General features: G+C 45.6%; 1 protein-coding gene across 1 annotated transcript; it reads left to right on the top strand.

Annotated features, from left to right (window-relative positions):
* Positions 1-301: 301 nt before the first annotated feature.
* Positions 302-2082, top strand: hs3st1l1 (heparan sulfate (glucosamine) 3-O-sulfotransferase 1-like1). Its single transcript, XM_083774457.1, has one exon. The coding sequence runs from the start codon at positions 462-464 to the stop codon at positions 1431-1433; it is 972 nt and encodes a 323-aa protein (XP_083630583.1). The 5' UTR covers positions 302-461; the 3' UTR covers positions 1434-2082.
* Positions 2083-10120: the final 8038 nt, after the last annotated feature.

Here is a 10120-nt window from a genome sequence, read left to right as displayed (position 1 = left end):
TCCATGAACATTTTTGCTGTTTTGGGAATGTTTTTTTAAATCAAAACTAAAAATGTAGGAAACACAAAATATGGGCACAAATGGGTCCCGACACACTGTTTGGGAACCAGTGTTGCATAGACCCTCGCTGTGCTCTGCCATTTCTTCTCCACATCTGACTGAAATTCCTTTCTTTTCTTTTGTTTTTGTCTGTGTTTCCCACAGATGTGCTGTCGGTGGACCTGTGCCGAATCCGTCTCCCCGCCGGCCTCCGTGTTCTCCAGTTCAATGGCAAACACCAAACACTGTGCTTCCCTGCTCCTCTGTGCCTGACAAAGAGACAGACCTGCTCCACGGCTGAACCACGCAGAGAAGAACAGCCTCAGTTCTCTGCTTCTCTCTCTCCGTTGCAACCCCCCCCCTCCCCCCCTGGCGGGCATCTTCTGATCTCCCACTTCTCTCACTCTTGTCTCTGTGTCATCATGGCGTGTTTCCTGGCGTCTGCCCTGCTCCTGGTTCTCCAGACGTACGCTGCCCCGCCCCAGTTCGTCCAGGCGTCCAGCGTCGTAGGCGCGAAACCGAACCCCGCGATGATGATGATGGACCTCGCTGCCGCCGGCACCAGGTTATCGGCCAACGCCTCTGGAGACGACGTACTTCCACCACCGCCGCCGGGGACGAGCAAGCGAGCCCCTCACAGCATCATCATCGGGGTGCGCAAAGGGGGCACGAGGGCCCTGCTGGAGATGCTGGACATCCACCCGGAGGTGGCCGCCGCCGCCACCGAGGTGCACTTCTTCGACTGGGACGAGAACTACGCCAAGGGCTTCGAGTGGTACCGCGACATGATGCCCTACTCGTACCCTGAGCAGATCACGGTGGAGAAGACCCCGGGCTACTTCACGTCGGCGCTGGCGCCGGAGCGCATCCGCGCCATGAACGCCTCCATCAAGCTCCTGCTGATCCTGCGCGACCCGGCGGAGCGCGTCATCTCCGACTACACGCAGGTGTACTTCAACCGGCTGGAGAACCACAAGCCGGTGCAGGCCATCGAGAACCTGCTGGTGCGCAACGGCGCGCTCAACACGCGCTACAAGGCCATCCAGCGGAGCCTGTACGACGTGCACATGCGCAACTGGCTGCGCCACTTCCCCCTGGAGCAGATCCACATCGTGGACGGAGACACGCTGATCCGAGACCCGCTGCCCGAGCTCCAGAAGGTGGAGGGCTTCCTCAACCTGCCGCCGCGGATAGTGGCGTCCAACTTCTACTTCAACCAGACCAAGGGCTTCTACTGCATCCGGAGCGACGGCCGCGAGCGCTGCCTGCACGAGTCCAAGGGCCGCCCCCACCCGCCCGTCAACGGCACCGTGCTGCAGCAGCTCCGCTCCTACCTCCGAGAGCACAACCGCACCTTCTACAGGCTGGTGAAGCGCTCCTTTGACTGGCAATAAGCCCACCGGTCGGCCGGGGGGGGGTGCACAAACAGACGTTAGTCCCGACAACACATGCGTGGCGGGTTCAAACTAACCTGTGGCAGGTTAAAACGGACCCGTGGCTCCCGACATGCGTGGCGGGTTCAAACTAACCCGTGGCAGGTTGAAATGAACCCGTGGTTTCCTGTGAGGTTAGGATTTTTTGGGTATAGTGTGTCGGACTAATGCCTGTCGGACTGTTACTACGTCGGACCAAACGCACGCACCCGATCGGCCGCGCCAAAAGGACTTAAAGAAGATGCTATTTTACCTGTGATGAGGACAAATGAAGGGGACCAAGAAGCACTTTACGAACCTTGACATTTAAACGCCCCCTTTGAATAGCCTCTTAATATAACTCTGCTGTCAACGGTGGTTGCAGCTGGGCAGATCTGTATTTACATATTATAAGAGGGACAATAAAACTAAACAAAACATGAAATTGTAACTCCAGGCATACGATAAAGTGTGTGTGTGTGTGTGTGTGTGTGTGGGGGGGGGGTTCCTAAACTCAAAAATCATTCTCTCTGTGCCGAAAACCATTTTCAAGTGATTGCATATAGAGATGAATACAATTTTGTGAAGCCGAGCATTTTTTTCTCCTCCTTGTTTGATATTCTTGTTCTTAATAAACCGTTCTGCTTTGAAACATACTAGCAAGGTGGCATGTTTCTCTCTTTCTCTCCCTTCCCCTTAGCCCTCCAACTTGAGTTATTTTAGGGAGCATGCTATATGGTAGGCATAGAATAAGCCTTTGAATCGCTGTGGTAGAGGGAGGACATTAATGCAAGGAAATGGTTGCCCTGGAGCTGTGCTTTAGTAGTACAGGAATCACTAATAGCTTTGGACATTGAAGGTAGCCTCTGCCCGCAGCTAAATCAGACCAATCTCCATAGTCAGCACGCTCGGGTTCTGGGGGAACTCGTCTTGCATTTCACTGCTGCCTCGCTCAAACAATTTCCTCAGGTGTTTGACATAGCCATTAAATTATATGCTTAACAGGTCTCTCCAGACTTCTACGAAAAGGCAATTACATCACAATGTAATATTGGGCCCATTTCATGCTTTTCTTAAGAATTGACATCGTGTCAACGCCTTTTTCCGGTATGCCGTTTTCGTCGTATAGTGTAAGGGCATTTTGAAGTATAAATTAGCCCATTATTATAGCTATAGCGCTTCTCGGAGGTGTGTTCATCGCATGCTTTTCCCAGAAGCATTGTGTTGTGTGCTGCTCATAACGGATAGACATGGTTCATGTTTCCTTCATCGATTCCTCCTTTAAGCAGCAGCCAAAGCTACCACCCCAGAGGGATCACTGATGCTCATGTGATCTCCCCTCTCTGTCTGCGAGTGTTCAGCACGGCCTGAATAAGCACTAGTACTCTCCAGAGAGAGGAACAGTCATCAATGCCCAGTTGGATCTATTTGCAGGCAAATAGCAGGGTGTCTGGCTGACTGTGCAACATGAAGTGATCATCAATAGTGCCGTTTATATCTTAATTTGGGGTGAAAATGGCCTGAGCTAATTGTAAGCCATGCTGGAAATTCAGTTTAGCGCGGCAGCCAGCCTTGTATTGCTGTTACAAATATTAGGAAGTATATATTGCGGGATGTGACTTCAAACCGATGTCATGATTATTTCAAACTTATGCCACGATTACGATTAATGAACAATTATGAACATAAGTGAAAATACAAGCTCACACTGTGGACACACAAGCTTGTAGATTGGTTACTTTAGCTATTTTTGTACACCAACATTGTACGGTATAATACAAGTGGCAAATTCGGACTAATCGATTTAGTTGATTATAAAAAGGTTTTGTGTCGGTTTGTTGATAGAAAATGTGTAAATATATATATTTTTAAATGTTGATTACTCGATTAACCCACATGACCAATATTAAGTTGGTTGCTGGTTCTAAATGTTGGTTAGATATATTGGTTAGATATATGCTCTGTTAATTGTATATATATATATATACATATATATATACATACATACATACCTTCAATCAAAACACACAGAAAGCAAGCAGAACATGTCAAATGCTGTGTGTCCAGTCATGACCAAATGTGTTCTGTTATTTTTATCCCATTCTGAATAAAAAAACTCCTCACCCTTACACGTTTTCCTCACCAGGGGGCACACAGACCCTGGGGGATAACAGGAGAGGACAGACGGTGTGAGTTAAGTTAATGTGTCCAGACATGCCCATTCCCACAATCCCAGAGTCAGCTGTGCACGCAGGTGAAGAGGCTGGGACAGTTACCTCGTGACCCTGACCAGAGCCTGTCTGCTCTCATGCCTGTCACCCAGCCACTCACCTGGAAAGGAACACACTGTCCAGTCTGCCTCACAGGGACTGTTTAGTACCATGTTGTGCACGCACGCACGCACACAGACACACACGCGCGCACACACACACAATCACTTACACTCCAGGAGTAGGCTATAGTAATTCCATAAAGTAGAGTGGCAGGATCAAGGACAAAGAGGACATGCTTTGCTGCTAGCAAGCAGTGTGAAGGCTATATTGCTAAACATTGATTGATTTTAGTGATGTGATGGATGGGGAATCTGAAATGCATTTCTTCTTTAAATGAGACAATGAGACTTATTTGTGCACAAGGCCATGACTTGGCCTAGTGCGAATCATATGACGTTTTGTCAACCGAGAGTCTTCAGTGCATGCAACAAAAACAAGCCCAAACATAGCAGGAAAATACTAGTATATAAATTTAATCAACCAACATTATCGCAAAGAGGTTTACATAGATTAATATACCGTACGTAGACTTTTATGGAAATAATATTGTGACATCTTTTGAATTATTTGGAACGTTTTTGACTCTAATGATGACATTCCCAAAATAGGGATGTTGAAAGTGGTTAAAATGTCCAAACATTACTACAGTATGCTCATTATCTGTGATAGCATAAAAGTTCATAAGCTGTCACTTTTTCAATTGCAAATAAAACAGAATGTCATTTAAGTACAACCTTAACAGCAGCAAGTTACTTTAACTAATGGCCACTACTGAATGAGTTACATATCATTGGATAATATGTCTGCGATAATTGCCAACCTCAGCTGTAATTATAGGTCTGAGGGGCGGTGTGAAGCAATCTTCTCAGGGACCTTTTTGCCTTGTCTTGTCATTCTAGAAGCTTCTAATGATCTGTCTTGGATTGTGATGGATGAAGCACTTAGCACAGAATCAAAACCCAAGCAGCAAATGTTAGCCGCTCGCTTGCTAAGGCTGTTTGCAGGCCAACAGCTGCTGTAATTGTGCGATACAAGTCTATTACGGTGATTGTCCTTGATGTGGATTAATGACCTCCATGTCAATATTAGGAGTGATATACTAATGCAAATAAACAATCAGCTGACATGCCTCGATAGGCACACGGAGGTCGGGGGGAGGGGCAGTATGACCCGATGGGAACCCGAGAGTCACTTTGTCTTTGTTCACATTATCTGCGTTTGATTAAATTGATGAAAGCGATGCCTCTCGAGAGAAACAAGCAACAACCAGGTCTATGAAAACAAGGGACTATAGTCCACATGAGCACTTGGACCCTACTTTGGGTATATTTGAAAATAAATAGCTAGATCTACAAGCTCAAAGCTCATCCATCCATCAACCACTTATCCGGAGATTAGAGTAGGCCTAAGGGCAATAGGTGATCCCTACTCCCTGGCATAAAATGTTTTCAGATATATTGATTTGATGGTCCTTGCATGGTCCCCCAAAATGCAACTTGGCTGAAATAGTGTGTTAGGAGCTGGGGTAGTGGGGTTCCAGTATTTCTACCATAACCATATGACATTAACACAACTAACAAGGTGTGCTGTGGCTGGTCAACGAGGAGAAGAGAATAATATGTGAATTAAACATTTCAACACGTTTCTGAGTGAGCATATGACTGTAATGTCACGGTCACATTAATAGTTGAGTCACTGGGTTCCCCAGCACACACACAGACACAGACAGGTGAGGTACCGCCATGGGTTCTTTCACCATCACACAGACCGGTGCTGGTGGGGTGCAGGGTTCTAACTTTCTGCTTCACTCATCTTGGGAAACTGGTTGCAGGTAACTGTGTGGGTACAGACAAAATACTTTCCTTGAGGATTTCAAATGAGCTCCAACAAACATGGCAACAGAATGTGTACATTAGTACCAATTAGTTTAATTAAAACCCATGGTTTATTTTATGTGATTTTGGTCCAGTGTGACAAATGTTATAGGAATGCATGTTTGTGGAATATTATTACATTTCATTTAATTATTTGTTGAGATATTCATGTTTGATAGTAATGTGATTCATCATTCATGTGAAAACAGAGCATGCCCACGCAGAGCTGTCCAACCTCGACGCCACTGCTGTGGAGCCTAGCTCACACACACACACACACACCTACACACCGCTTGTTTCACCATCAATGGATAATATAAATTGGGAATTAGGTTGTGTGTGTGTGTGTGTGTGTGTGTGTGTGTGTGTGTGTGTGTGTGTGTGTGTGTGTGTGTGTGTGTGTGTGTGTGTGTGTGTGTGTGTGTGTGTGTGCGTGTGCGTGTGCGTGTGCGTGTGCGTGTGTGTGTGTGTGTGTGTGTGTGATCACGTGGTGGTTGTTATCTGTAGCTGCATGGTTTCTGAGACTCCTTCCACCATGCCATTCTCTCATCTCTCCATCGCAGCTTATTGCTCTCAGGTCAGGAGAACATGTTGGCCAGCCTCCAGCACAGAGTTACGCCCAGTCCAGGAGTCAAGAAGACACCCACTCAAGGATAATGTACAGTGTGTAACTGACAGCTCACTGCTCATTGTCTGATGTGACTTTACTGCTGAAATGAAAATTAATGTATGTTAATGTGCAATTTCTTCAGCCTAAAATAGCTCAATAGATGGGGTTCAATTAGCGTCCTCTTGCTAATTGTATTGCCATAAACCTTGTAGAATTAAGATGAAGAGTGAAAACATTCCTAATAGTGAACCATGACCAGGAATGTACAGATTCATTCATTCTGTCTGGGAGAGTGTTGCTGTACATTATCATCTATTTAAAATATGTTTTGTTTTGTGTAGTTAAAGTAAACCATGGTCATTCATTTTCTGTTGACAAGGTTTGATCATAGGGGGAGCTGTGGGGAAAAAAGCACGTTAGCAATAGTTCCAGGAAGTGAGGTACCAGGAACAGCTATAAAAGTACAGGAAGTGAGGCCGCCAGGTGTTCCATTTTAGGTATCAAAAGGAGTGTTTGGTGGTGGTTTGTCAAAGAGACTCTTTTAAGGCCAATACTAAACTACAATCAGAAATTGATAAACCACAGAGTAGTGGGGTCGGAAAAATTTAGAGGGTTTATCTCTGAATCAAGTCAGAGCTTTTGGACAAAGGTGAACCTGCTGTGGCTCTAGCCGCAACTCGTTTTACGGCCTGTCGCAGAATTACAAAATGGCGGCTCGGAATATCACTCTTGGAATATTTTGGACAGAAAGTAGCTGTCTACGGGGGATTTTTATGAAAAACAAGCTTGGCAGATTGAAAGAGGATAATTCAAGCTTGGACTACAGCTGCAATGTTGGTGAGTTTAACGTAGTTTAAGACAAGCAGATCACAAACCAAATTGAATGAGTGGGGAGTCAATGGAGGGTATTGCAACTCTATATTCATCCCATTGTAAAAAGAAATCTAGAGTTGCAAATTGCGGCTACTGTGGCTCCTGGCTTGAAGGTTGGGTGAGGAATACCAATACTAGATTTTTAGAAAAATAGAAGATATAAATTTTTTGGTTTGATTACTGTAACTGTTAGCTTTGGGATTATGGTTTTAGCTTTTAGGTGGCGCTCCAAAAAACGAGCTCAAAACGCATCAAATCGTGATGCATTTTGAGCTCTTGAATCAGCTATATAGGCCTACTACTTTTTTAATGTTTGAAAATATGAAACGATAATTATGATTATATCTCCTCAAATAAGTATTGTGATTATCTCAAATACTTACTTAATTGTACTTACTGTATGTAATAATTGTGACGGGCCTAATTTTTCCTTGCTTGATGCTGCTTAATGCTGCTGTTTGTGTTGGATGGTCCTGGATGCTGCCTGTGGTGTATGCTATTTGTGTTGAATGCTGCTTAATGGTCAAGTAAAGTCAATTTTATGTATAAAGCACATTTAAAAACAGCCGACGGCTGACCAAAGTGCTGTACACCAAGAGAAAACACATTGCACAATATATAAACTCGTTGTGCAAAAACATCACATACTGTATTACACAACACATCACGATTATAAAAAACATCAGAAAACACAGGGGCAGCAAGTACACTAAAATAAAGGCATCAAATACAATACATTTTAAGGCATCGGTTAAAAAAGGCTTTTCACCAATTTCCAGGTGAGGATTTAAAAGGCCTAGCTGGGAGAATTAGGTGTGTTTTCAGTCTGCTTTTAAAATGTCCAATGAGGGAGCAGACCTAATATTTAGGGGGTAGATTGTTCCACGGGTTTGGAGCGGCGACCGAAAAGGCTCGTCACCTTTTGACTTAAGCTTGGTGTGTGGAACCTTGAGGATAGCCCCTGACCAGTTGACCTAATTAAGGCGCCGTTCTGTCTCCCTCTGTGTCTCGGATGTCTCCTGTCTCTTCTGCTCGCAATGCATTTTCAATGGTGGGAGTCACGTGGTTTGACGAGACAAGCTTGCTCCCTGGCTGTCTTCTGCCCTCCTCCCTCCTCCCCCATGGAACTCGTCAAACGTCTCGTCAAACCACGTAAGGTTGTCTCGTCAAACCACGTGAAAATGCATTGCGAGCTGTGCGACACACAGAAGAGACGGGAAACACAGAGGAGACGGCAGGTGTGAACGGCGCCTAGGGTTGTGTTGGATGCCGCTTGTGGCGATGCTGCTTGTGGTGCATGCTGTCGGATGCTGCTTGTGGTGTATGCTGTCGGATGCTGCTTGTGGTGTATGCTGTCGGATGCTGCTTGTGGTGCATGCTGTCGGATGCTGCTTGTGGTGTATGCTGTCGGATGCTGCTTGTGGTGTATGCTGTCGGATGCTGCTTGTGGTGTATGCTGTCGGATGCTGCTTGTGGTGTATGCTGTCGGATGCTGCTTGTGGTGTATGCTGTCGGATGCTGCTTGTGGTGTATGCTGTCGGATGCTGCTTGTGGTGTATGCTGTCGGATGCTGCTTGTGGTGTATGCTGTCGGATGCTGCTTGTGGTGTATGCTGTCGGATGCTGCTTGTGGTGTATGCTGTCGGATGCTGCTTGTGGTGTATGCTGTCGGATGCTGCTTGTGGTGTACTGCAGTGGTTCCCAAACGTTTTCATGTCAAGGACCCCCAAATTGACACTAATTAGCCAGCGGACCCCCATTTGAAAAGATATTCCAGGGACCCCCATGAGAGAAGATTTTTACGGCTCTTTAAGTGATTCTCAACCCATTTAATCTCAAGGACCCCCAGTTTGACATGCATATTAGTCTGCAGACCTCCATTTAATGGCATTTCTATCTCTGGGACCCCCAATTTATATTGTTAAAATCAATGCTAATTTAACTCTGAGAGTGTACAAATGGAACCATTTGTACACTCTTTGAGTTACAGACCCATTTGGGTCCATTTGGTTCCAAATTATCATTTAGCTGGGGACCCCCTGGAACTCCCTCAAGGACCCCTGGGGGTCCCCGGACCCCACTTTGGGAACCACTGGTGTATGCTGTTTGTGTTGGATGCTGCTTGTGGTGTTGGATGCTGCTTGTGGTGTACTGTATGCTGTTTGTGTTGGATGCTGCTTGGGGTGTTGGATGCTGCTTGTGGTGTACTGTATGCTGTTTGTGTTGGATGCTGCTTGTGGTGTTGGATGCTGCTTGTGGTGTACTGTATGCTGTTTGTGTTGGATGCTGCTTGTGGTGTACTGTATGCTGTTTGTGTTGGATGCTGCTTGTGGTGTTGGATGCTGCTATGCTATGTGTAAAAATGTGCATGCTCAAGTAAAATGTGACACATGATTTCACGATGAATATTACATATGCGTACAGGTGTGCACCATCTGCACCAATGCTTAATTTACACTCGTATGGTGCATACAATGAAGCATAAAAGTAGGCTTTTAGTCTTTGGAGACTATATCAATATGCAGCTGATTCAAGAAGATGCCTTTATTCTCCCTTTTGCAAGATGAATCAGTTCACTTCATGCTTTACAACAATGACATAGCTGGAGGCAACGTGGAGTTATTTGTTGAGGGTTTAGGTTGAAAATGCAAGTAGCCTACGGGGAGCGATGTGCAGTGTTGCAGGCAACAATGCCTAACATAAAAAGCAGCCCCACGCAGGCCTTTCTTAACACGCCGCCTGGTCCACAAATGAACAATGGATACCATTGTAATGAGATCAGGGACCGACAACCTACACAGCTCCCCAAAATACACCTTGTATAACCATAACGGCAGACACAAAAGGCTCCAGAATATTGGAACGATAATGATTAGCATGTCGGTGGTGTGGTGGATAGATGGTGGTTACATATTTTAAGGAGCTCTTGGTGCATGATTATTTATTCATTCGTTTGTTGATTTATATTTAATTGCCTTTGGGTGCAGAGGGCATGTGTTTGATGTGTTCCCGTGGTGCTCTTTACAAAGGGGGGGAGGGA

Source organism: Protomyctophum parallelum, assembly GCF_964188405.1.
Source record: "Protomyctophum parallelum genome assembly, chromosome: 10".
NCBI classification, from domain to species: Eukaryota; Metazoa; Chordata; class Actinopteri; order Myctophiformes; family Myctophidae; genus Protomyctophum; species Protomyctophum parallelum.
Note: the sequence above shows the minus strand (reverse complement) of the source record. Positions and strands in the feature narration are given on the sequence as shown.

What these genes read in the sequence shown, in the direction of transcription:
- hs3st1l1 (XM_083774457.1), top strand. Translation starts at nt 462, where the DNA reads ATGGCGTGTTTCCTGGCGTCTGCCCTGCTCCTGGTTCTCCAGACGTAC.